Source organism: Dendropsophus ebraccatus, chromosome 10, assembly GCF_027789765.1.
Source record: "Dendropsophus ebraccatus isolate aDenEbr1 chromosome 10, aDenEbr1.pat, whole genome shotgun sequence".
NCBI classification, from domain to species: domain Eukaryota; kingdom Metazoa; phylum Chordata; class Amphibia; order Anura; family Hylidae; genus Dendropsophus; species Dendropsophus ebraccatus.
In genome coordinates, this window is record NC_091463.1 from 18,079,147 (window position 1) to 18,106,712 (window position 27,566).

The 27,566-nt window shown below is 45.4% G+C and overlaps 3 protein-coding genes across 5 annotated transcripts; 2 read left to right on the forward strand and 1 right to left on the reverse strand.

Annotated features, from left to right (window-relative positions):
- Positions 1 to 672: 672 nt before the first annotated feature.
- WDR45 (WD repeat domain 45) lies at positions 673 to 10,520 on the forward strand. 2 transcript variants are annotated; one of them, XM_069986566.1, is made up of 11 exons: positions 673 to 769; positions 850 to 920; positions 2,087 to 2,161; positions 2,802 to 2,906; positions 2,983 to 3,079; positions 3,217 to 3,311; positions 4,076 to 4,155; positions 4,233 to 4,441; positions 9,669 to 9,770; positions 9,992 to 10,137; positions 10,220 to 10,520. In XM_069986566.1, exons 2-11 carry the CDS (start codon positions 872 to 874, stop codon positions 10,327 to 10,329), a joined length of 1,068 nt encoding a protein of 355 aa, XP_069842667.1. In that variant the 5' UTR covers positions 673 to 769; positions 850 to 871; the 3' UTR covers positions 10,330 to 10,520. The 2 variants fall into 2 exon arrangements, with proteins under 2 accessions (XP_069842667.1, XP_069842666.1); XM_069986565.1 differs by lacking the exon at positions 673 to 769 and having other exon boundaries at positions 779 to 920.
- A 3,122-nt stretch (positions 10,521 to 13,642) lies between these two features.
- On the forward strand, positions 13,643 to 21,968 carry LOC138802458 (RIB43A-like with coiled-coils protein 2). Of its 2 annotated transcripts, none has more exons than XM_069985790.1 (8): positions 13,643 to 13,711; positions 15,580 to 15,698; positions 15,783 to 15,864; positions 16,792 to 17,136; positions 19,078 to 19,196; positions 19,281 to 19,508; positions 20,425 to 20,591; positions 21,791 to 21,968. In XM_069985790.1, exons 1-8 carry the CDS (start codon positions 13,666 to 13,668, stop codon positions 21,870 to 21,872), a joined length of 1,188 nt encoding a protein of 395 aa, XP_069841891.1. In that variant the 5' UTR covers positions 13,643 to 13,665; the 3' UTR covers positions 21,873 to 21,968. The 2 variants fall into 2 exon arrangements, with proteins under 2 accessions (XP_069841891.1, XP_069841892.1); XM_069985791.1 differs by lacking the exon at positions 13,643 to 13,711 and adding an exon at positions 14,094 to 14,152.
- Positions 21,969 to 23,127: 1,159 nt separating this feature from the next.
- LOC138765670 (actin-associated protein FAM107A-like) lies at positions 23,128 to 26,531 on the reverse strand. Its single transcript, XM_069942634.1, has 5 exons — positions 26,452 to 26,531; positions 26,178 to 26,275; positions 24,819 to 24,954; positions 24,229 to 24,385; positions 23,128 to 24,014 (listed from the first exon to the last, which is right to left on the reverse strand). The coding sequence occupies exons 2-5, from the start codon at positions 26,254 to 26,256 to the stop codon at positions 23,895 to 23,897; spliced, it is 492 nt and encodes a 163-aa protein (XP_069798735.1). The 5' UTR covers positions 26,257 to 26,275; positions 26,452 to 26,531; the 3' UTR covers positions 23,128 to 23,894.
- Between the last annotated feature and the right edge of the window lie 1,035 nt (positions 26,532 to 27,566).

A 27,566-nucleotide genomic window follows, 5' to 3' on the forward strand; every position in this document is an offset into this window, starting at 1 on the left:
CATACACGGTGATGCAGCATAGAGTCAGGTACACCAATAATATCTACATATATATATATATATATATATATATATATATATATATATATATATATATATATCTCTATATATATATATCTATATCTATATATATATATATAATATATATACACACACACGTATATATAGGTAAACCCAGGAGCCCACACACTCAGAGACCTGCATCTCTTCTATGAGACCCTATACTGATGCAGAAGTCTGTGGTGTAGGGCCAGGGCTATGGTGGGGCTTGTGCGACTCCCACCACCTGTTACCCATGGGTATGGGGATTTCAGTGTTAAATGTGGGTTGCAATTGCATGCATTGAAAATATTTGTGGCAGTCACACTGTTGCAATATGACACCAATTTACTATGAACTTGAGATCAGTGTGGGGCCTGCACCTCTCAAAACTGTGGCCAAATAATAAAAGTCCAAAAGATCCCTTTAAATGCAGTGATTGTGGTATCTACTGAACAATTACAGACATTCTGCAAAGGTTCTCTCATTCTTACAAACACCTCTGATGATTCCTCCCTTACAGACATGCATCCTGGCTCCTTATACCAGTTTAACACTGATCCTTCCTATTAATAACATTTCAGCTGTAAAGAGGTGGTCATGCCCTGAGTAAAGATGGCGCGGGCCGCTCATTGCGTCATGACGTCACTTCCGCCGTGCATCACCGCTCTAACATGTAAACACGGAAGCGCAGTGTCAAAAACAAAGCGGCTGTCACCTGCGGAGCCAGGTAGCCGGAGGGGCACGGTGGCGAGGGGTGAGCTCGGTGCCGGCTCGGTCACCACATAACTTCTCTATGTCTCGTTACAGCTGGGGAGTTCCTGTGTCCGCCATGTCCCAGCAGCGCGGTGTCAATGGCCTCCGGTTCAACCAAGACCAGAGTGAGTGGCGGATGCGACCCGCTCTACCTGCGATACATCAGTGACGTCAGGGGGGCGGGGTTTCAAAACTACATCTCTTTTCTTTTGATTAGGTTTTTTTAACCTCTTAAAGGGGGATTTTTTGGGTCATGTGACTTCATTGTCCAGTGTCCAACGTTCTATGCTGAAGGGTGGTGTCTGAGACTTAAAGGGGATTTCTAGTAGTTTTAATCATTATAGGTCTGATTGGAACCTGTCCTAAACCTTTTTTAGTTTGCTGCTGCCCCAGTGTCCCCTTTATAGTAGAGCTGTGATGATGTCATGTGACGCCGCAGCCAATCACTGACCTCCCTGGTCTCCATGTACATCACATGATGTCATGGCAGCGCTTTCATCAGGCGGCGGCGCTTAATTCAGAGTCTATGGGGCTTCTCAAAATGACCAAGTAGACGCCCACTCATCTGCTAGTCATCCTCTGTCCTTCGGGGTAACTTCTGAGGATGAAAATACCCCCTTTAAAGGGGTTGTCTAGAGGGTCCGCCCTATTTAATATATTGCTACTTGTGCATTTAAAAGAATAAACATGTTCTCCTTACCTCTCCGTCTTGGACTGTCTCGGGATTGTCAGCCAATTACTGGCCGTGCGGCTGTCCTGTCTCAGTCAGTGATTGGCTGAGCACGCTGTCACTCCTGAGATGAGTCAGTGCAGCCAGTGAGGGACACAGAGGGAGCACAGAGAGGTAAGGATAACATGTTTATTCTTTTATATCTAAAAGAGAAAAAGGCCGACCACTGGACAACCCCTTTAAGTAAAATCTGGAATTGTCGGCAGAAGTGATGTCACCATTGTCTGCCCATCCATAGCTGTGTTCTTATTGGATCTCAATGATCATGTGTTCTCCAGGATTGTAGTATGTAAAGAGATGTGAGTATGACCATAATGTGATGATGTAAGACCAGTTGTTCTTGGTTATTTGTCCTCACCCTGACCGACCAGTGATGGCTGCTTTCTTCCAGCTTGCTGTCAGTGAACAGAAACCTCCTAGCAGTCAGGGACTGAGTATCTGCACTGATCTTACCAGAACTCTGATAACAAGTTCTCCCCCGCTGATCAGGAAAAATCAATTCAATTCAGGACAATTCAATTTTTTAATATACAGTATATATATTTCTCCTTTATGGCTCAGGTTGCTTCTGCTGCGCGATGGAGACGGGAGTACGGATCTTTAACATTGAGCCTCTGATGGAGAAAGGGCACCTGGGTAAGTAAAGGGTGCATGGGGTGGGGGGTTATGTTTTGTCACCCCTGTACATAGTCTTTGGTTTAGAATTATAGACATGAGGTCCATAGTGAGGTCATGTGAGCACGTCGGCCATTACTCTAGCACATAGGTGTTAAATCTGCAAAACTACAATTCCCATCATGCCACTTGTCTGCCAACAGAGTAATGGCTGATATGGTCACATGACCTCTAACGTTATGTCGGTCACTACCAGGTTCCTTACATTTTATACATAGAAAAAGTTTCACAGTTATCTATTAAAAACACATGCACACTTCCCTGAGCCGAGCATGCGTATGTATAGGGCTATTAAGAGGATTAGGTGGCAGCTGAACATGTGTTTGGCCGACAGTTGTAAGAAGATGGATGGGATTATAATGCAGTCCGCTGTTCAGGATCCCTCATTAATTAAAGTTTTGCTACAGCAAGAGGGCCACAAGTTGTGTCCTAGTGCAGTCATCTCTAGCTATTGTGAAACTACAACTCCCAGCATGCCATGACAGTTTCACAACAGTTGGAGATGACTCGCAATGAGACAACCACTCAGATGTTATTGGACAAAACTAAGCGGAAGAAAGAGTTGTCGGCGACTGATCAGTGTTCTGTTTCCTCTGTCCAGATGTGGAGCAGGTGGGCAGCGTCGGGCAGGTTGAAATGCTGCAGCGGTGTAACCTGCTGGCACTGGTGGGCGGCGGGAGCAATCCCAAGTTCTCCGATATATCGGGTGAGTACTCCTCACACTGGTAACAACTCGAGTCTCTGGCTCCGCCTAAGCTCTAATAGCGCCTTACTTCTTATAGTGCTGATCTGGGACGACTCCCGGGATGGGAAGGACAAGCTGGTGCTGGAGTTCACCTTCACTAAACCCGTGCTCAGTGTACGACTGCGAGCCGACAAGTGAGTCCGCACCTCCTCTGTTCTCTGCTAATGGAGGAGGACGCCACATATAGCATATGATACAAGTCCTATTGGAGGAGATCGTAAGATCCATAACATCATAGCCATGGACTAACAATATCCATTCTATTCAACAGGATTGTCATCGTAGTGAAAAAACGGATTTACGTCTACTCCTTCCCCGATAACCCCACAAAACTCTTTGAATTTGATACAAGAGACAACCCTAAAGGTAATGTCACCCGGCTGTAGTAGTGTCTGTATTACAGCTGCAGGGCTGGTACAACCTAAAGCCAGCCCCAGGGTCCAATCCTCTAGGGGGCAGCGTAACTTCTGTGACCTGTCTTTCCCAGGCTGGGCTCACACTAGGACAGACTTACCTTTCCATCTGTATTACTGCCACAGGCCCAACTGAGGGTGTGATGCCCCTGACAGGCGCCATAGTAGTCTAGTGGGCTTTACTGAGTCTATGTATGCTTCTGACTTCATAGAGGTTTCTCCATCACAAGTCATGTGTTAGAGGTCTTCTCCCTTCCATAAGAAAGTAGCAGAATGTGTAGTGCATCTGGCTCCATTACACTTACATCTTAAAGTGGTACTCTAGCGGGGAAAAAAAAATTAAATCAACTGGTGTCAGATTTGTAATTAACTGTCTTCCAGTACTTATCAGCTGCTGTATGTCCTGCAGGATGTGGTGTATTCTCTCCAGTCTGACACAATGCTCTCTGCTGCCATCTCTGTCCATGTCAGCAACTGTACAGAGCAGTAGCAAATCCCCATAGAAAACCTCTCCTGCTCTCCAGACTGGAAAGAATACGCCTCTTCCTGCAGGACATACAGCAGCTGATAAGTACTGGAAGACTGGAGATTTTTTTTAATAGAAGCACATTACAAACCTCTGGCACCAGTTGATTTGAAAGAGTTTTTTATGCTGAAGTACCCCTTTAATGTTGTGATTTCTCATCCACTTTACGTTGTTTCTATTCTTCCCTCTAGGTCTGTGTGATCTCTGCCCCAGTATGGAGAAGCAGCTGTTAATCTTTCCAGGTCACAAATGTGGCAGCTTACAGCTGGTGGTGAGTCCATTACTAAGTATGTAGGAACTTTCCGGCAGTATTGTATCACATATCTAAGCAGCTCCTTTTCTTTTCAGGATCTGTGTAACGCCAAGCCTGGTAGCTCATCTGCCCCCTTCACGATAAACGCCCATCAGAGTGAACTAGGCTGCTTAGCGGTCAATCAGCAGGGCACACTGGTGGCGTCCGCCTCACGTAAGGGCACCTTAATACGACTCTTTGACACCCAAACCCGGGAGCAGCTGGTGGAGCTCCGGCGGGGTACAGATCCAGCCACTCTGTATTGGTATGTGCCGTACTCCTTAATGGCAGGAAGTCCGTGGCAGTAGTGAGAAATATTAGTGATCGTCTAACTTTCTACACTACTTGTAGCATCCTATGAGTGATAGTACAGTAATGGCGTCCAGTACAGTGATAGGAGTACAATAATGGCGTCCAGTACAGTGATAGGAGTACAGTAATGGCGTCTAGTACAGTGATAGGAGTACAATAATGGCGTCCAGTACAGTGATAGGAGTACAATAATGGCGTCCAGTACAGTGATAGGAGTACAGTAATGGCGTCCAGTACAGTGATAGGAGTACAGTAATGGCGTCCAGTACAGTGATAGGAGTACAATAATGGCGTCCAGTACAGTGATAGGAGTACAGTAATGGCGTCTAGTACAGTGATAGGAGTACAGTAATGGCATACAGTACAGTGATAGGAGTACAGTAATGGTGTCCAGTACAGTAATGGCGTCCAGTACAGTGATAGGAATACAGTAATGGCGTCCAGTACAGTGATAGGAGTACAGTAATGGCGTCCAGTACAGTGATAGGAGTACAATAATGGCGTCCAGTACAGTGATAGGAGTACAGTAATGGCGTCCAGTACAGTGATAGGAGTACAGTAATGGCATACAGTACAGTGATAGGAGTACAGTAATGGTGTCCAGTACAGTAATGGCGTCCAGTACAGTGATAGGAGTACAGTAATGGCGTAGAGTACAGTGATAGGAGTACAATAATGGCGTCCAGTACAGTGATAGGAGTACAATAATGGCGTCGAGTACAGTGATAGGAGTACAGTAATGGCATACAGTACAGTGATAGGAGTACAGTAATGGTGTCCAGTACAGTAATGGCGTCCAGTACAGTGATAGTACAGTAATGGCGTCCAGTACAGTGATAGGAGTACAATAATGGCATCCAGTACAGTGATAGGAGTACAGTAATGGCGTTCAGTACAGTGATAGGAGTACAGTACAGTGATAGGAGTACAGTAATGGCGTCCAGTACAGTGATAGGAGTAAAGTAATGGCGTCGAGTACAGTGATAGGTGTACAATAATGGCGTCCAGTACAGTGATAGGAGTACAGTAATGGCGTCCAGTACAGTAATGGCGTACAGTACAGTGATAGGAGTACAATGATGGCGTCCAGTACAGTGATAGGAGTACAGTAATGGCGTCCAGTACAGTTATAGGAGTACAGTAATGGCGTCCAGTTCAGTGATAGGAGTACAGTAATGGCGTCCAGTACAGTGATAGGAGTACAGTAATGGCGTACAGTACAGTGATAGGAGTACAGTAATGGCGTCCAGTACAGTGATAGGAGTACAGTAATGGCGTCCAGTACAGTGATAGGAGTACAGTAATGGCGTCCAGTACAGTGATAGGAGTACAATAATGGCGTCCAGTACAGTGATAGGAGTACAATAATGGCGTCCAGTACAGTGATAGGAGTACAGTAATGGCGTCCAGTACAGTGATAGGAGTACAGTAATGGCGTCCAGTACAGTGATAGGAGTACAATAATGGCGTCCAGTACAGTGATAGGAGTACAATAATGGCGTCCAGTACAGTGATAGGAGTACAATAATGGTGTCCAGTACAGTAATGGCGTCCAGTACAGTGATAGTACAGTAATGGCTTCCAGTACAGTGATAGGAGTACAATAATGGCGTCCAGTACAGTGATAGGAGTACAGTAATGGCGTCCAGTACAGTGATAGGAGTACAAGAATGGCGTCCAGTACAGTGATAGGAGTACAGCAATGGCGTCCAGTACAATGATAGGAGTACAGTAATGGCGTCCAGTACAGTGATAGGAGTACATTAATGGCGTCCAGTACAGTGATAGGAGTACAGTAATGGCGTCCAGTACAGTGATAGGAGTACAGTAATGGTGTCCAGTACAGTAATGGCGTCCAGTACAGTGATAGGAGTACAGTAATGGCGTCGAGTACAGTGATAGGAGTACAATAATGGCGTCCAGTACAGTGATAGGAGTACAATAATGGCGTCCAGTACAGTGATAGGAGTACAGTAATGGCGTCCAGTACAGTGATAGGAGTACATTAATGGCGTCCAGTACAGTGATAGGAGTACAGTAATGGCGTCCAGTACAGTGATAGGAGTACATTAATGGCGTCCAGTACAGTGATAGGAGTACAGTAATGGCGTCCAGTACAGTGATAGGAGTACAGTAATGGTGTCCAGTACAGTAATGGCGTCCAGTACAGTGATAGTACAGTAATGGCTTCCAGTACAGTGATAGGAGTACAATAATGGCGTCCAGTACAGTGATAGGAGTACAGTAATGGCGTCCAGTACAGTGATAGGAGTACAAGAATGGCGTCCAGTACAGTGATAGGAGTACAGCAATGGCGTCCAGTACAATGATAGGAGTACAGTAATGGCGTCCAGTACAGTGATAGGAGTACATTAATGGCGTCCAGTACAGTGATAGGAGTACAGTAATGGCGTCCAGTACAGTGATAGGAGTACAGTAATGGTGTCCAGTACAGTAATGGCGTCCAGTACAGTGATAGGAGTACAGTAATGGCGTCGAGTACAGTGATAGGAGTACAATAATGGCGTCCAGTACAGTGATAGGAGTACAATAATGGCGTCCAGTACAGTGATAGGAGTACAGTAATGGCGTCCAGTACAGTGATAGGAGTACATTAATGGCGTCCAGTACAGTGATAGGAGTACAGTAATGGCGTCCAGTACAGTGATAGGAGTACATTAATGGCGTCCAGTACAGTGATAGGAGTACAGTAATGGCGTCCAGTACAGTGATAGGAGTACAGTAATGGTGTCCAGTACAGTAATGGCGTCCAGTACAGTGATAGGAGTACAGTAATGGCGTCGAGTACAGTGATAGGAGTACAGTGATAGGAGTACAGTAATGGCATCCAGTACAGTGATAGGAGTACAATAATGGCGTCCAGTACAGTGATAGGAGTACAATAATGGCGTCGAGTACAGTGATAGGAGTACAATAATGGCGTCCAGTACAGTGATAGGAGTACAATAATGGCGTCGAGTACAGTGATAGGAGTACAATAATGGCGTCGAGTACAGTGATAGGAGTACAAGAATGGCGTCCAGTACAGTGATAGGAGTACAGTAATGGTGTCCAGTACAGTAATGGCGTCCAGTACAGTGATAGTACAGTAATGGCTTCCAGTACAGTGATAGGAGTACAATAATGGCGTCCAGTACAGTGATAGGAGTACAGTAATGGCGTCCAGTACAGTGATAGGAGTACAGTAATGGCGTCCAGTACAGTGATAGGAGTACAGTAATGGCGTTCAGTACAGTGATAGGAGTACAGTAATGGCGTCCAGTACAGTGATAGGAGTACAGTAATGGCATACAGTACAGTGATAGGAGTACAGTAATGGCGTCCAGTACAGTGATAGGAGTACAGTAATGGCGTCCAGTACAGTGATAGGAGTACAGTAATGGCGTCCAGTACAGTGATAGGAGTACATTAATGGCGTCCAGTACAGTGATAGGAGTACAGTAATGGTGTCCAGTACAGTGATAGGAGTACAGTAATGGCATACAGTACAGTGATAGGAGTACAGTAATGGCGTACAGTACAGTGATAGGAGTACAGTAATGGCGTCCAGTACAGTGATAGGAGTACAGTGATGGCGTCCAGTACAGTGATAGGAGTACAGTGATGGCGTCCAGTACAGTGATGGGAGTACAATAATGGCGTCCAGTACAGTGATGGGAGTACAGTAATGGCGTCCAGTACAGTAATAGGAGTACAATAATGGCGTCCAGTACAGTGATAGGAGTACAGTAATGGCGTCCAGTACAGTGATAGGAGTACAATAATGGCGTCCAGTACAGTGATAGTACAGTAATGGCGTCCAGTACAGTGATAGGAGTACAATAATGGCGTCCAGTACAGTAATGGCGTCCAGTACAGTGATAGGAGTACAGTAATGGCGTCCAGTACAGTGATAGTACAGTAATGGCGTCCAGTACAGTGATAGGAGTACAGTAATGGTGTCCAGTACAGTGATAGGAGTACAGTAATGGCATCCAGTACAGTGATAGGAGTACAGTAATGGCGTCCAGTACAGTAATGGCGTCCAGTACAGTGATAGGAGTACAGTAATGGCGTCCAGTACAGTGATAGGAGTACAATAATGGCGTCCAGTACAGTGATAGGAGTACAGTAATGGCGTCCAGTACAGTAATAGGAGTACAATAATGGCGTCCAGTACAGTGATAGTACAGTAATGGCGTCCAGTACAGTGATAGGAGTACAATAATGGCGTCCAGTACAGTAATGGCGTCCAGTACAGTGATAGGAGTACAGTAATGGCGTCCAGTACAGTGATAGGAGTACAGTAATGGCGTCCAGTACAGTGATAGGAGTACAGTAATGGCATCCAGTACAGTGATAGGAGTACAGTAATGGCGTCCAGTACAGTAATGGCGTCCAGTACAGTGATAGGAGTACAGTAATGGCGTCCAGTAAAGTGATAGGAGTACAGTAATGGGGTCCAGTACAGTGATAGGAGTACAATAATGGCGTCCAGTGATAGGAGTACAGTAATGGCGTCCAGTACAGTGATAGGAGTACAGTAATGGCGTCCAGTACAGTGATAGGAGTACAATAATGGCGTCCAGTGATAGGAGTACAGTAATGGCGTCCAGTACAGTGATAGGAGTACAGTAATGGCGTCCAGTACAGTGATAGGAGTACAGTAATGGCGTCCAGTACAGTGATAGGAGTACAATAATGGCGTCCAGTGATAGGAGTACAGTAATGGCGTCCAGTACAGTGATAGGAGTACAATAATGGCGTCCAGTGATAGGAGTACAGTAATGGCGTCGAGTACAGTGATAGGAGTACAATAATGGCGTCCAGTACAGTGATAGGAGTACAGTGATAGGAGTACAGTAATGGCGTCCAGTACAGTGATAGGAGTACAGTAATGGCGTCCAGTACAGTGATAGGAGTACAGTAATGGCATCCAGTACAGTGATAGGAGTACAGTAATGGCGTCCAGTACAGTGATAGGAGTACAGTAATGGCGTCCAGTACAGTGATAGGAGTACAATAATGGCGTCCAGTGATAGGAGTACAGTAATGGCGTCGAGTACAGTGATAGTACAATAATGGCGTCCAGTACAGTGATAGGAGTACAGTAATGGCGTCCAGTACAGTGATAGTACAGTAATGGTTTCCTATTGACATTGGGTTTCCTCTCTCTACAGCATCAACTTCAGCCATGACAGCTCCTTTCTGTGTAGCTCCAGTGATAAAGGAACCGTGCACATTTTTGCTCTGAAGGACACAAAGCTGAACCGTCGCTCTGCGTATGTATCAGACCTACACTGTGTACCCACATGTATAGTACGGTGCCATGCCAATAATCCAGCATCCCCAGGACCACCAGGGTGATGGACTATGGGAAATTATATACAGATTATTACGTATACACATCCATATATAGATGCCTATACAAACATATTCATATATTATATATAAATCCATGAGTGGTCACATAGAGATTATTTTTTTTTTTATCCTCATCCAGGTTGGCCCGAGTCGGTAAGGTTGGTCCCATGATCGGTCAGTACGTGGACTCTCAGTGGAGTTTAGCCAGCTTCACCGTGCCCGCAGAGTCCGCCTGTATCTGTGCCTTTGGCAAGAACACGTCTAAGAATGTGAACTCAGTCATAGGTGAGTGTGATTCCTCTGCCCTGCTAGCTGCCAGCTTCGCCCCCTGATAATGATGGGATCTAACCATCCTTCTCTCCCTCAGCCGTCTGTGTGGATGGAACCTTTCACAAATACGTCTTCACTCCAGAAGGGAACTGTAACCGCGAGGCCTTCGATGTATATTTGGACATATGTGATGATGACATTTTTTAAGCTGCTTATGAAGTGACTGTAACCCTGTGCTAAAGATGGGGGGGGGGCTCAGCCTGGATACCTGGAGTGGCTGCCCCCTGTACTACATGGTCTATGGGAGACTAATGCTGCGTGTATACAGTATTATTGTACATAGATTGTAACTGACTGTATGTATTCATTTATAGTATTAAAGATATACATGTTGTAGACAGAGGTAGTACTGCTTCCATGTCAGTATAATGTGGGCACAGAGAGTGCTGTACCAGTCAGCACCTGTATCATGATCACCATACTATTATTAGCAGTGATGAAGCGTACCATTTATGTGAATAGGCCGTGCATCTCTGCTACTAATAGTATACATGGAGTGGCAAACAAGAAGCTTCAAACAGCCCATTCAAACAGCTGGTTGGGGAGGTCTGAGGATAAGGCCATCAATTTTATTAGTCTGGATAACCCTCTTAAGGCAAACCTGTCATTACTTTCATGCTGCATGAACGATAAGTCATATGAATCAATAATATGGCTTACCTATCCAGTACCATCCAGCTGGTTAATGAGGCTGCGACATATCACTGTGTGCCAGGTGCTGTTGTATACTGTTACTAGAAGCTGTGCCTGGTAGTACAGCTCCTTCCCATTCAACTGAATAGGACACAGTGGCAGGAACTAATACCAGTCAGTATTAAAAGGACACGTGCCAGGTAACTTTCAGTAAGTTCAGGTTTACGAGAAGGTCAGGGCCTGAGTGTTCAGACAGCGACTGGTAGAACAAGACAGGTGAAGGCATGCTTAGCGCATTTCTCTCCCAGCTCTGTGTCATGTGATGACAGTATGGAAGTATGTGGGGCAAGTGTCTTCATAGTCACCGAGTGCGGTCCTCTCCCCGCTCATCCTATGGATTGGTCCAGGTGCAAACACTCAGACCCTAGTCTCCCTTATATACAAGAGCAAAAGAGGCCAACAGCATCCAAGTTCAGCAAAACCCAAAGGTTTATTATGTCTAGGTACAAAAAGCGACGTTTCGACCTATAAAGGTCATTATCAAGCATATAATTGCACCAGGTATCACTTCTGCCTGGAACGTTACAGGTACCAATAAGAAAGTACAGTCTGATGAAGCCGGACACCATCAATAGATGGCCAGAAGCCATTTATTATATATAAAACGGAACATAAAGAAAATTATGTGCAGCAATATAATGCAGTGTGAATGGTCCAGTCCAGTCTGGAGTTACCCATCCAGCAACATAATGGGACGTTCTTCAGAACATGGAGTCTGCAAAGGATCAGGAGTCTGGGAGCGGAGGTCCGAATCTGTCCATCGTCTGCACCACGAGGGAGAGGTGATCCAGGAAAGAGCTGACAGACACCCGGAGGATACGGGCTTCATCTGCTCGCCAGTGTCTACAGGCAGAAGAGAAGAGGCATAAGCCTGGACACATTATATATGGTGGTGTAGTGCACATTCTAGTGAACATGGCAGCCTGTTAAGCGGTGAACTAGATCTGCTAGATCGGCCTCACTTACCGAGTCTATTAGACGGTTTGATAGTTGTGTACCCGGGACTGCATGGTCATTGTTAGAGATGTTCATGCAGCCCTGGCTTTAAGAGGGTTAAATAATAAAGAGGATGCTCGCCTCTCCACGCTCCCCTGGTATCCTCCTGCCACGTCCCTGCGTCCCTCACTGACACTACCGAACTTTTCTCTACAATGACAGCCCGCTCAGCCAATCACAGACCAAGACGGGACAGTGTTGAGGCCAGTGATTGGCTGAGTGGGCTGTCACTTTAGAGACGGGTTCAGGAGTCAACAGTGGCTGTATTCCGCGAGGGATGCAGATACATGGATGGAGGACACTGAGGGAGTGTGAAGAGGTGAGCATCCTGTTAATTATTTTCTACACAGAGAGTAGCCCTCTCATCAGCTGCACGGCCAGTGATTTTTAAGCATATTTAAAGACAACGATCAGCAGACGAGCGAACAATTGCTCTCTCCACGGCTGATCGCTGTCTTTATTACACGAGTGGCATCTGCCGATAATCTTTCTGTGTAATAGGGCCCTAACTTGATGCAGCCTGTGTCCATGTGACTAGTACTTGGCTATCTTCAGCAGTGTCAGAAGGGTTATGCAGGATTTAATAAACCCCAAAGCTGCTATATGGAAGCACAGCACCAGGTCCTCAGGTTGTGTTATAATTCAATGCAGCTCCATTCGCTTCAATGGAACTGAGTGACCGATGACTGTCCTAAGGATTGTCCATCAGTCTGTTTTGCCTGAAAACCCCCCTTTAAAGTGACAGTACCACCAGGCCCAGGCTGAAGCACTGGAGGCGGCCGACCCACCCTTAGTGGGAAGAAACCCTAGCCCCTCTATGACAGGGTTCCATTGATTCTAATGGAGTCATGTCATGGAGGGGCGGGGGTTTCCTCCCACTAAGGGTGGGTCGGTCGCCTCCAGTGCTTCAGCCTGGGCCCGGTGGTACAGTCCCTTTAAGGCTACCATTTTGGGTCTGATACAATGACTTACACATGGAGGACGTTGTCTGTGACGCTCAGAGTCTTGCTCACACCTCCCTTTCTTGGCTCTGCATCGGGGCTCAGCGAGTCATGGGCGATGAGGGCTTCTCTGGAGTCGGGGAAGGGCACGTGGAGGTGGCTATATAGTAGTTACGGAAAAGCAACTGATATCCCCTAAATCCCCAACACTGCAACAACTTTACAAACTGCAATGCCAGACACAGCCACTGGGAAAGGGTGGCGCCATTTATGGAAAAAAGCACAATGTGTTTGTCCCCTTTAAGTCATGAAATCGCATACAAGGCCACATATGTGTGATGCTTGTGCAGGACGTGTAAGTGCACAGGAGTATAATCCGCCATCTTCATGTAGGAGCTGCTTATCTAAAGCCCTTTCCACTCCAAACATCACCAAAAACCCATGCACCCCCCTGCTCCAACCTAACAGAACACTATTGCACAGGAAGCAGAGGTGCCCATGGCAACCAATCAGATTCCAGCTCTCTAGTCTGAGCTAAATGAAAGCTGACACCTGATTGGTCGCAATGGTGAGACGCTTATACAGCCCGCCTCCCTCCCGGCAGTACTCGGCTCTCCACCTGTAATGCCACCCCTCAGTCTCTACACCATGTGGAAGGATACAACTGTAGCGCGGCAGCCGCCATCACAGCTACTGGCAAGCCGTACGACGCTTACCATAGAGAGGAAGGGAAGCGTATAGAGCGGCCTCTACCATGTGGAGGACTTGAGTTGGTATGACGTCTACATCAAAACACAACGCCTACCTCTAGTGGCCTCTGCTGGCCGCTTATGGAAGTGCATGAGAACTGATAATGTATGGAAGGGAGCTGTTCCTGTGCTGTTTACAATGGAGAAATGGTATAATACTGGTGCAGTATATGTTAGGGCCCGGAACCCCCCTTTAAGTCTTATACCATGGTGGGTATGGCCGGCTGTATTGGAGGGACACAAGTTTATTTCGATACTATGACAACAAAGCTGCGGGTTACGCCGGTCACGTGACATTCTGGGGACTTTCCCATTGAGTGTGAGCTCGGAGGGGGGGTACAAGTCATAAAATTGCTGCTTTTCCTTGTTCATAGCGCTAATATAGTGATGTGTATTGTATAAAGGAAGATTACTAACATAGAGAACCTGTAAGAGACCCGGATTAGACCCAGATAATAAACATTTATCCTTTTAGAAATAATTAAGTACAGGTCATCCCCCCTTCTTACATTCGCTGGTAGAGGATACAAGTGGTACGGTCCGTTGCTATAGCAGCCAGTGTTGCTGCTGAGGGATCTCCGGGACTTGCAGGTCTGTTCAGGCTCCATGTATTTCTATCATAGAAGGATAAATGATGGGGGTTGTAGTCATTTGGGTACAGAGTGGTCATGCTTAGGCTTTTGTCTCATCTCAGTAGTTGAGTGGCTATGATGAGACTTGTAGTCCCATTTCAGATGTAGAGTAGTTATGCTGAGTCTTGTAGTTCTTCATCAGGTTTGGGGTAGTCCTGCTGAGGCTTGTAGTTCTTCATCAGGTTTGGGGCAGGAATGCTGAGGCTTGTAGTTCCTTATTAGGTTTGCAATAGGTATGCTGAGGCTTGTAGTTCATCATCAGGTTTGGGGTAGTCCTGCTGAGGCTTGTAGTTCTTCATCAGGTTTGGGGTAGGCATGCTGAGGCTTGTAGTTCTTCATCAGGTTTGGGATAGGCATGCTGAGGCTTGTAGTTCCTCATCAGGTTTGGGGCAGGAATGCTGAGGCTTGTAGTTCCTTATTAGGTTTGCAATAGGTATGCTGAGGCTTGTAGTTCTTCATCAGGTTTGGGGTAGGCATGCTGAGGCTTGTAGTTCTTTATCAGGTTTGGGGTAGGCATGCTGAGGCTTGTAGTTCCTCATCAGGGTTGGGGTAGTCCTGCTGAGGCTTGTAGTTCTTCATCAGGTTTGGGGCAGGAATGCTGAGGCTTGTAGTTCTTCATCAGGTTTGGGGCAGGAATGCTGAGGCTTGTAGTTCATCATCAGGGTTGGGGTAGGCATGCTGAGGCTTGTAGTTCATCAGGTTTGGGATAGGCATGCTGAGGCTTGTAGTTCTTCATCAGGTTTGGGATAGGCATGCTGAGGCTTGTAGTTCGTTATCAGGTTTGGGGTAGGCATGCTGAGGCTTGTAGTTCTTCATCAGGTTTGGGGCAGGAATGCTGAGGCTTGTAGTTCATCATCAGGTTTGGGATAGGCATGCTGAGGCTTGTAGTTCTTCATCAGGTTTGGGATAGGCATGCTGAGGCTTGTAGTTCTTCATCAGGTTTGGGGCAGGAATGCTGAGGCTTGTAGTTCATCATCAGGTTTGGGGTAGGCATGCTGAGGCTTGTAGTTCATCAGGTTTGGGGTAGGCATGCTGAGGCTTGTAGTTCCTCATCAGGTTTGGGGTAGGCATGCTGAGGCTTGTAGTTCCACATTGTATAAAGTATTCCTGCATTTGAAAACTTTAGATTTGTTACAGATAGATGTGAAAACTCGGGGTCTAGGTGTTCAGATAGAGCCGGGAGAAGTGCCTGACTGAGCGCTTCTCTCTCCATCTCTCTGGAGTAAGTCTATAGAGCTCATCTCCTCTAGAGAGCCAGGGATAATAGTGCTTCTCCCGTATGTATAGATCACCCATATAACCTTATACATGTCTCTGGGTCTCGTCGCTGTAATAGTATAACACATTTTGCAGTAGTGATATGTTATGTTGTACTATATTCTGCAGCCATGTATAAGCTGGATCTCCCCGTAGACCTGAAGGAAGTCGCTGCTATCGAAAGGCGAAGAAACAAAGAGCAACAAAGACAGAGCCGAATATTCAATGCCAAGGCTCGGACCATGGGGGTAGGTATACAATGTGCGGCAGCAGCTCCTGGCTAGATCTCCGGTCACCCTGTGCCAGTGTATAGTAATGCCCTTCTTGTACAGGTGGATGTGGCCACCCTGGGGAAGCAGGTGGAAGAAAGGAGGACGATGGAGAGAACGGAGAAGGCTCGGGAGGAGGCATTTGGTAAATATTATTGAGCCAGAAGAAAACTGGACTCTTTATGAAAGTGATGAATGTCTTAAAGGGGTACTCCGGCAAAAAAATTATTTCAAATCAACTGGTTATATAGATTTGTTATATAGATTTGTAATTTACTTCTATTTTAAAAATTTCAAGTCTTCCAGTACTTATCAGCTGCTGTATGTCCTGCAGGAAGTGGTGTAAAAGTATTATTACACTGAAGCTTTTTAAAGGGAACCAATCAGCATAATATGGTTCCCTGAACCGCTGTATACAGCTCCTGCAGCAGCTGTGGCACTTACAGGCCGTGGCAGTAGCAGGAGCTGTATACCCGAAAAAAGGACTTTAATCCCCCGGGCGCGTGACAGGCAGCGGCGGGGAAGTAGTCATCTCTACGGGGAAGTAGTCATCTCTACGGTGACTAGATATGGACGGGGAGCAGCCCAGATGACTACTTCCCCGCCGCTGCCTGTCACGCACCCGGGGAATCTAAATCTATGAAGCTTTCTGACACCAGTTGATTTGAAAGAAAAATAGTTTCGCCCTTTAAATGGGTTATCAAGGCTTACAAAAACATGGCCACTTTCTTCTAGAAAAAGCTCCTGTAATAAAATACACAACCAGAGGACAGGGGTGGTGCTATTTTTGCAAGAAAGTAGCTGTGCTTTTTCTAACCGGGATAACCCCTTTAAATGCCTTATTATTTTACATGATGTCCAGGGGAGTGACTTGATGCTCCTGGGTCCTAATGCCAGATTTGTAACAGAGTCCCTACCTACCAAGTGCCATTTACAATATTGGTGTTGTATGTGGCAGAGGGTTGTGGTGTTACTGCTATTGTACCCCCTATAGCGGTCCCCCTGAAGAAGGTGCAGCCCCCAAGCTACTGTACCGTTATTACAATCCTTTTATCTCTTCATGAACCCACAGATGCAGACAGAGAACAATATGATAAAATCGCTCTGATGCTGGAACAGAGAGAGCAGCAATTGTCTCGAGATCTAGACCGAGCCGTCCAGAATTACAGGGCACAGCATCAGAAGCCGGAGACCCGGAGAGAATTTGACCTGTATGATCCGGACGCACTGAAGAAGGACAGGCCCGCCAGAGTGAGCGACGATGACCCCAGGTGCGGACCTGCCAGCTTGCAAAAGTTTGACGGAGAAGACCTGAGCGAGAAGAAGCGGAGAGAGCTGCAGACAGACATGACCAAAAAGTGTCTGACCGAACAGAAAGATGAAAGGAAGAGGAGTGAAGCACAGCAGAAGTATGCAGGTAGGTCACAAGGACAATTGGTACCCCCCCACCCCCCCATTATTGCCTGTTATGTAACTATAGTCTGGGAGGGATCTGACCTCTGCTCAGTGCTGCTTCATAGCACTCCTGTCTCCTCAGTTCAGTTCAGAATGATTATCGTTTAAAAATTCGCTAAAATGATTGAAATGAACTACTATCTGTCTGTGTAATAACACCCAACGATGAAGCAATGAAAAATCGTTCATTTTAGTCATTCGACATGTTGAAAAATTATCATTAGTGCGCCGATCGTTTGCATATTTGTTCCTGTTATAAGTCTTTCGCCGATAAAACATGTTGTGTGGGCTGTCCTGAGGAGCGATTAGCGACCATATAATGACGTAAAAGCGATCGCTCATAACAACAATAACATTCAATCGGTGAGTGTAATATCCTCAGGATTGTTCACTAAAAAATCGCTAGTTATCAGTAGCAAATCTTTGAACGATAATCGCTCAGTGTAATACAGACTTTTGCATATTTGTATTTCCCAGGGGGCAATCCACCTAGGATTTCACTGCATGGCGCTCTTTACAGGAGAAGTCCGGTGAAAATTTTTATTAAAGTATTGTATTGCCCCCAAAAGTTATACAAATCACCAATTTACACTTATTACGGGAAATGCTTATAAAGTGCTTTTTTCCCTGCACTTTCTACTGCATCAAGGCTTCACTTCCTGGATAACATGGTGATGTCACTTCCTGGATAACATGGTGCTGTCACTTCCTGGATAACATGGTGATGTCACTTCCTGGATAACATGGTGATGTCACTTCCTGGATAACATGGTGATGTCACGACCCGACTCCCAGAGCTGTGCGGGCTGTGGCTGCTGGAGAGGATGATAGCAGAGGGATGCTCAGTGTCCCTCCAGTGCCCTGTGTCCCCCTGCCATCATCCTCTCCTGCAGCCACAGCCCGCACAGCTCTGGGAGTCGGATTGTGACATCACCATTTTATCCAGGAATTGACATCACCATGTTATCCAGGAATTGACATCACCATGTTATCCAGGAAGTGACATCACCATGTTATCCAGGAAGTGACATCACCATGTTATCCAGGAAGTGACATCACCATGTTATCCAGGCAGTGACATCACCATGTTATCCAGGAAGTGACATCACCATGTTATCCAGGAAGTGACATCACCATGTTATCCAGGCAGTGACATCACCATGTTATCCAGGAAGTGACATCACCATGTTATCCAGGAAGTGACATCACCATGTTATCCAGGCAGTGAAGCCTAGATGCAGTAATAAGTGCAGGGAAAAAAAGCACTTTATGTGCATTTCCCTTTTGGGGGGCAATACAATACTTTAATAAAAATTTTCACTGGACTTCTCCTTGAACCAGCAGCCGACAATGTTATCTTTGGCTTGTCTCCCTGAGATCAGTGATCTGTTTACCATTGTCAGGATTGGTGGATCCTCACTGACCATCTACAATGGTGACTGCCAATACATCTTTTTGCAGAGCCTTTATTCTTGCCCATATGCTTTACTATGCCAGTATAAGTATAGCTTGGCATGGGTGTCCTGAGCAAGGCCCACAGGTCTGCCAGGTTTGTTGTCCTATTAGGCCCTGCAGACAGGAGGATCAGGTAGGATGCCGGTCAACATTATAATAGGTTTTCTAAACCAGACCAGCCCTTATAATGAGTATGTATTTTGGAATTGTTCCCCTACAATTTTTTATGTGAATTTTGTAAGAAGTAATTCTTCTTTTGGCGACTTTTAATTAATGTGAATTTCAGATATTAAATAATAATAATTTTATTATTATTGTTAATAATAATAATAATAATAATAAATTCCTTTAATTTATTATTGACTTTTTAATGAAAAGGTAGAAGAAATTAAAAAAAAATAGGGGAAAATAGCACTCCACAACCAGCTCTTATTTCTTATGGCTGCAGATAATTTATACGACATGAAGAGAATAGAACTGGATGAGAGAGCACAACACCTGAGCACGATGGAAGAGGAGTGCCGCAAGGCAGTGGACATGGCCACCAATAGTTATAACCAAGCCTTGGTAAGTCGCCCGGCTTCTCCTTATCCCCAGTGATGACAGATGTTTTACGTCTTGTCCATGACTGTGATCTCCACATTTTTGCAGGCCATGGAGGCATCAGAGCGCAGGAGACTGCACAAACAACAGGAAGAAGACAATAATTTTGCTGAGATTTACAACCACCTGACAGGAGACATACTGACGGAGAACCCTGCCGTGGCGGTCAGCGCCTTTGGGCCTCACCGCGTCGTGCCCGATCGCTGGAAGGGAATGAGCCCGGAGCAGCTGAAAGCCATCTTAGACATTCAGAAGCAGCAATGCCAAGAAAAAGAGGTAGCGTCTTGAATGCTGTTTAATTAATGGGGACTGTCACTTTAAAAAAAAAATAATTGACATGGTACGTCCTTTTATTTCATTCTTCTTCTCTAACACAGTGGAAACAGCGTCCCCTAGACTTTGGTGTTTGAAGAAGCATTGCATGTATAGGTGTAGATACAAGGCAGGAGCGTCTGCCTGGTCACCTGCAGGGGCAACACTTTACAGGACTATCATCAAAGGGGTGCTCCAGCAACAACAACAAAAAAATCTTTTCAATTCACTAGTGCCAGAAAGTGCCAGAGATTTAAAACTTGCTTCTATTAAAAAAATCTCCAGTCTTCCAGTACTTATTAGCTGCTGTATGTCCTGCAGGAAGTGGTGTACTCTTTCCAGTCTGACACACTGCTCTCTGCTGCCACCTCTGTCCATGTCAGGAAGTGTCCACAGCAGTAGCAAATCCCCATAGAAAACCTCTACTGCTCTGGACAGTTCCTGACATGGACAGAGGTGGCAGCAGGGAGCACTGTGTCAGACTGAAAAGAATACATCACTTTATGCAGAACATACAGCAGCTGATAAGTACTGGAAGACTGAAAAAAATTAATAGACGCTAAGTACAAATCTCTAGCACTTTCTGACAGCATTTGATTTGAAAGATTTTTTTTTTTTTTTTAACTGGAGTACCAATGCAGTTACCTATTACAGCAGCATTGACCAGGGGTGTCAAGCTGTGGCCCTCAAGCTGTAGCATAACAGCAATTCCCATTATGCCTGGACAGCTAAAGTTTAGCAGCAGCTGGAGGGCCAGACATTTGACACGGCTGGCGTAGATGATACCAGACATTAACCATGTTATCTCCTACAGTGGTGGATCTGAATACTGCTGCACAGAATATATCATGTAGTCACTATCTCATATTGATGTTCTCAGAGACTGAAAGAAGAGGAGAAGCAGGATAACATGGAGTGGGACAGACAGAGAGTCCTGGCTGCACGGGCTGCAATGAACATGGAACAACAAGAGCAGGAATTCAGCAGAGAAACGAGGATGAGACTGGACGGCTATAACCAGCAGCTGAGCCGGGAGCAGAGGGCACAGTGAGTATCTATAGGCTGTGCTATTTATGGGAAACTGTATTCGGAAGGGGTGATAGCAGATCATTGAGGAACAGACACAGCAAGGAACATCATCAGACCTTAACTATTTAAATCAGGGGGTAGGGAACCTTGGCTCTCCAGCTGTTGCAAAACTACAACTCCCATCATGCTTGGATAGCCAAAGCTAAAGCTTTGGCTGTCCAGGCATGATGGGAGTTGTAGTTTTTCTGCAGCTAGAGCCAAGGTTCCCTACCCCTGATTTAAAGTTTTATAGACATTTCAAATGTTATAATCTGTCTGGGAGAAGATGCTGGGAGAAGATTTCCACTCCATGTTGCTTGATAGACTTATGGTCCTTTTACACGAAGCGATACTTCGAATGGGATGATTAACGCGCAATCGAATGATTAATGATTTTGAAGTAATGATGTGTTTTTTCGAATGATCAGTGTTAAGATGAAACCATAAGTCGTTTGAAAAAATCGTTATTACGATCGATTTAAGAAAATTTGAACGATAATCGTTCTGTGTAAAGGGACCATAAGGACCCTATTACACGGATTAAAAAGGCAGGAATGCTCATTGACAATTATTGTCCCAGGCAACTAATGAAAAAATCACTTGTTTGTTGGCTGATCGCATCTATTGTGCGGCCTTTTAAATAATTGTTAGTTGGCCGCACATCTTCCTATGTAAACATTATGATGAAAATGAATAGGCCGCATGATTAAGCTTTGTAAATGCTCAGAATACGAGTGCTGATCTCACTGATCAGTGCTTGTCTGTGGCCATGTAATAGGATACTTACTTTACAACTAGAGATGAGCGAACCGGGTTTGAGTCGATCCGAACCCGAACGTTCGGCATTTGATTAGCGGGGGCTGCAGAACTTGGATAAAGCTCTAAGGTTGTCTGGAAAACATGGATACAGCCAATGACTATATCCATGATTTCCACATAGCCTTAGGGCTTTATCCAACTTCAGCAGCCACCGCTAATCACATGCTGAACGTTCGGGTTCGGATGGACTCCAGCATGCTCCAGGTTCGCTCATCTCTATTTACAACCCATTACCTGTAATGAGCCAGGAGGAGTGATTGGTGGATCCAGTGATTCGCATTGACAGACATAATAAAAAGCATGCTAATCTCTACATGTCTCACTGAGGTTATTTATTATGATTTCTCGTTCCCTTCTAGTCTGGAGTACCTGGATAATGTGGTCTACACCAACAGCCCGACAGCTCACTACCACACTCAGTTCAACACCACCAGCCGTTGAATGACTCCAGACCTGACTGGTTTCGATAACCAGGATTTATGGTTCGATCTGTAAATGTAACATCTTGTCTATCAATAAAGATGTCCCCAATGTGAACAGTCTCTTGCATTCAGCTTTAATTGATTGTTAGGGCCCTACTACGTGGAGCGATAATCATCCCAATTGACCCAATTCGGCTAATTATTGCGCCGTGTAATAAACACAACGATCAGCTGATAAAACAATTGGCTGATCGTTTTTTTTTAGGCCCAGACCTAAAATCAACGGCCACTGAGTGTGCATCACTACGTGTAATAGTGATGCACAACTGACGATTGCCCAAACAGTAATACATCACCTGTCCATGCTCCTGGTCTCCTCCTGCGCTGTGTGTGCGTCCCGGTGCCGTGCGCGTTGCAGCTTCAGAGAGGTCTGTCTGAACTGACAGGCCGCTCAGCCAATCACTGGCCGGGACTGTGGCAGCCAGTGATTGACTAAGCGGCCTGTTAGCTTACACAGGCCGCTCTGAAGCTGCAGCGCGCAGGATCGGGGAGGAAGCAGACCGCAGCAGAAGACGGGAACCTGTGTAATATGTCTCTTGGGCTTCGTGCACACACACTTTTTCAGTCTTCCTATTGTTCTGTGTTTTTGACAGAACCGAGACAGAGAAAAAAACTATAATGAAAAGATTTTCACGTTCTTCCCTTCCACGTCCCCTTCAGCGACATGGCCAGACTTGATCATACTAGAATAATAGAGAAGACCTGGCACTCACCAAATAGTTCAGCTAATTTTTTTATAGTGCAGTAAGCATCAGGTACACTAAGGATGCATTTCAGCCTAGCATGGCCTTCATCAGCTTAAGGAGTCCTTAAGCAGATGAAGGCTATGCTTGGCTGAAACGCATCTTTACTGTACCTGATGCCTACTGCACTATAATAAATTAGCAGAATTATTTGGTGAGTGCCAGGTCTTCTCTACTACTTATCTGGATACCTACCACCTCGGCCACTACTACTGACAGAAGTGCCGTAATCTCCACATCTACTCAGCTTGATCCTAGGGGAGGCCCATTTGGTCCAAAATGGACACCACCAAAAGAATTTCTGCATCAGCCACAACCAGTGTAAAAAAAATATATATATAAATTCAGTAAGTGAATTGATATGCTTTAACTCCAAAAATAGCTGTGGAGTAAAGGGGTTAATGATCAAAGAGTAGACTCTGGTTTTGAAACTTTTTTTTTTTTTTTTTTTTACTAATGTGACAGCTCAGTAACAACACGGCAGTAATAAAGTATAGTAAGCTAAAACAACTGCTGTTGGAAAGGTGCTTCATGCTTCATTTTTATTGCATTGGGTTAATAGGGTCTGATATAGTTATCAGTGCCTAGTAATGACCTATGACCTTCCCTACATATTCTCCTTATTGTCAGCACTATTCAAAAAGGGGAGGGCAATGCAAAATTTATAATAGGGCTCCAAACTATAATGCTTCATTTCATTTCTGGGTTTGTTATACAGGAAAGAGGGTCCTAATGGGCCCCTGGGCCCGGGTGCTACCATATGTACACCACATACAGAATGATAGGCTGCTAAGGATTCAGTACGGTATATCTACCGGAAGATATGGCCATCACTTAAGCATGATGAAAGTTGAGAGTCCCCAATGATTGGATGAGTCTCCAATAGAAGGAGATTACACTAACTAGCTCCACCCACTAAACAACAAGGCCCCACCCATGAGGAGCAAATAGTGATTTATCCAAAGCTCCATGCCAAAGTTTTTAATTGCTTTCTTTTTAGAACTTCACACATTTGGTACTTGGTGATTTTGGGGGTTTCATATATTGTCTGGAATCACTCAATACGTTAAATGCATTTGTATGTGTAGTAGAAAGCTTTCTGCGGTGATGATCTGTACATGCTAGGGGGGAACATAGGATGTCCTGAAGTGGAGATCTTCCTGTAGTTATGACCATCCCAGATGGAGAAGTGTCAATGTCCCGTTGTGAACAGGCAGGTCCATTGTTGAAGATGATATTCAGCTGACAGGTGGCGGTGGACTCTGGACATCTCGTGTTGTCGATTTTCGAAGGTTCTGTCTCACTACTAGGAACTCATGGACAGCCGGACCATCGCTGTTGGTTGATGTCTGCTCTCTCTGCAATGTTAAAGAGGCCAAAACAGGGAAAGGTATTTAAAGGGGTTATCCAGGATTAGAAAAAGCACAGAACATTATTGCAAAAACAGCACCACCCCTGTCCTCAGGTTGTGTGTGGTATTGCAATTTATTTCCATTCACTTCAATGGAACTGACCTGCAAAACCACCCAACCTAGTGTAGAGTACAAGTCATGCATTTTCTTTTTCTCTAACCTCTTTAATATTCACCTCTTCTCTCCGTCTCTGCCATTTGTGCAGCTCCTGCTGTAGGGGACAATGAGGCGTCTTTGTGTCCTGACTCTCCTGCCGTTGTGACCTTCTCTTCTCTAAAACGCGGAGCAGCTCAGGCTTACTATGTAGGACCAGGCCCCTGCATGGATAAAAACAGATTAAACTAGAGAAAGAAAGCTGGAGATAAAGGGATTATGAAGGAATTCTAAGAACAGAATCCTTTAAAGGGCACCTTATCCGTAGAGGAAAGCCCCCCCTCCAATACTTAAATGGTCTTTAAGGGTTATCATAATGTTTCTGCTTGAGTAGATCATGAGACTTAATTGAGAGTCATTTGTGCTCAATTGGGAATTCTGGGAAAAATTATATGCAAAGTAGCTTTCTCCTGCCAGGAAAAGAACCGGTGCCACCTATTGGAGATGGCATGAACTGAAATCACTCCAGTCCAAGAGACGCAGGATTTAGCCTAATATAGATGGGTGGCGTAACAGTAACCCACCTCTCAGTAACTCCTATATGCTATAATAGGCTTAATATTGGGCTTAGAGAGGAATATACCCATATTCACCCACTTCTTGTATGTGACCAGCAGTTCTCGATGCAGCTCCTGGTGGGTTCGTGAAGACTTCATTGGATTGTCGGGTTTGTAGGGAGGGAAAGTCTTAGGCAACATGGAAACTGAGTCACAAGAATCCTCTTTCCCTGCAACTAAAGAAATACAAATAGCAGAAGTCAGCAAAACTAGCAATGCCGGCCACATGTAAGCCGTATTCTGACATGTTGGGGTTAATCACCTCTGCCATGCTGCTGTCACAGGACACAACACACCCAACAGTACTGCTGAAAAGGCTGACACTGTCATAGGGGACACAGTGCAGTACTAAAGATAATGTGGAGGAAAGAAGGGGTTACTGATGCTCTGGGTGTACAGGGTGTGGTGTGAGCGGAAATGCAAGAAAAAGCAACAGCAATGAAGGGGTTACACTAGCTGATGCTGAGAAGGTAACAGGAGGAGGAGATCACACTGCAGCACTGTATACTGCTATTTGCAAGTACACATCCCAGGCTTTCTCTCCTGTAGAGATCCTAGGTTCTTTAGAACTCAAACCTTGTCGAACCTGCCGCATTTGATTCCCGATGCCTTCCCGGTCCGTGGGGAAGGAGGAGACAACCCAGGTACCGCCTAGAATTCCGAGATTTAGGTTAGGTAATAGGCTGTATCACGGAATTTCAGACGGGACCCGGGCTGTCTCCTCCTTCCCCACGGACCGGGAAGGCATCAAATGCGGGAGGTTTGACAAGGTTCAAGTTCTATAGAACCTAAGATTTTCCGCTGTTCGATCATCTCTACTCTGCTGCACATTTCGAAAGCTAAACTGCACCCACACTTCCTGTATTTTGTTCTGTGTCTCTCTGTTACTAGAGACAGAAATCCCCTGACAACAGGCACCAGATAGCCAAGAAAAGAGACATCTAGTGGTCAAAACTTAAGGGATGTTTTTCTGGGGTAGGGAGTTTGTTTTTGGTTTACAAATATGTTTGGAGTCACATGGAAGGAAGGCGTTTGAAAATTTTTGGAACCCTTTCAACATAAATCATGTACGTGATTTGCAGAAAGAGGTTACACGAGCACCCTTGTCCCACCAGAAATATACAGACCCCACACAGACATAAGCAGCTGACTTGTGTGTCCCTACACAGTCTGACATTGTCAGTATTAGTCAGACAGTCTTACACTTCCAGGAAGAACAGCTGAGGAACAGATTAATTCATACGTAGAAAATAAAAAGCTGAAAATACACCTCATAAATAGACACCTAATAAAATCCATAGTCATCCAAATGATTGTATTGATATAAAGACTATTCAGCATATGACATTCCTGAGAAAAGTTAAAGGGGAAATGGGGAAGACATTGGAGCTTCACCCACCTTTTTTAAGAACAGGTAGACTGGTTGCCATACCGAAGGGCATCCGCAGTGAAGACAAGACCTGGCATTTGGCCCACATCCATAATTCCTGGGATATCCTGCCAATATACATAGGATAATAAGAGTGAGATGGCTGGTATCTGGGGGTACACACATCCAGGGAGGTTTGCTATAGGGTCTCCACTCTTCTATATAAGCTACTGGTTGGAGGGTGGCGGAGACCCCAGATAGTGGAGGCCCCAGGCCCATGACCCTCCCCATATGTCTGTGTTACCTGCACTGTGGTGGGATGGGCGGATTCAGTCTCCACTGTTGGTCTCTGTGTAGGACACAAAAAAAAACAAGCAATGAGTACAAAGGATTGAAGAGAATAGACATACAAGTGATAGGGCAGGCTTACATAGATGGTGGGCACCTCCCCTGTCTGTGCCCGGGGACATTACATTGACCATTCACCTACTACAGTCTTTGCGTCCAGGAAACATCATCCAGATGTTGAATAATGGATTCGTAGCTCCCATCTCCGGTTTCATGGCTATGTCTGCTCAGAGGGAAACTAACCAAGGTAGACACTAGGTATATGCTGCATATATACAGCTATTACTATATACTCTGGTACAGAGGCTGGATCAATCACTTGTCGGATGGTTACCCGGCATGGCCACGCATGTTGTGGGGGGTCTGAAGATCAGATCTTGCGGCGGCTATCCATGGTAATTCCTTATAATGTCAGAGGAAGAGTAATAGGATCTGTAGGAAAGGCAATAAAGGCCTATAGGGGCTAGGCTGGGAACCCGATACATGGACATGGGCGTTCTTTGTTTTGTCTTTTTTTTTTTACTTCTTACAGCAAAGTGGTCATACATAATACAGTAAAGTAGTGAAAGAGGTGTATATACCACACTGTAGATACAAGGTGTAGCTGTACGGGGTGTAGGGGGAGCAGCCATATGCCTCAAAAATGGTGGGTGGGGGTCCTGGAGCATTGGGGCCCAGAAGCTTCAAGTTAAAGTTTTTTTTCAGGAATTTGTGATTGATCAATGGGGGTCCGACCTGTTTATCAGAGCTGCAGCACTCAAATGTATACAATAAATGGCATAAGCACTCATAGTGGCCATTCTAGGTTACTGCAGCTCAGCTCCCATTGAAGTGAATAGGAGCTGAGCTACAGGATAGAAAACAACTACCAAGTAATTCAGTTATAGTGACTAATTTTATGGAGTGTTCCCTTCCTCTTAAATAAAGGCCTTGCACCCCCACTTTTCTCCTCCCAAGTGCCCCTATATTTCATTAATTCCTGACTACCTGCACCTGCATCGTCCCTGGTGGTCTAAAGGTCTGAATAATTTACAGTGGCCCTGTAGGCTGTGGACCATTGGACTGCACTAC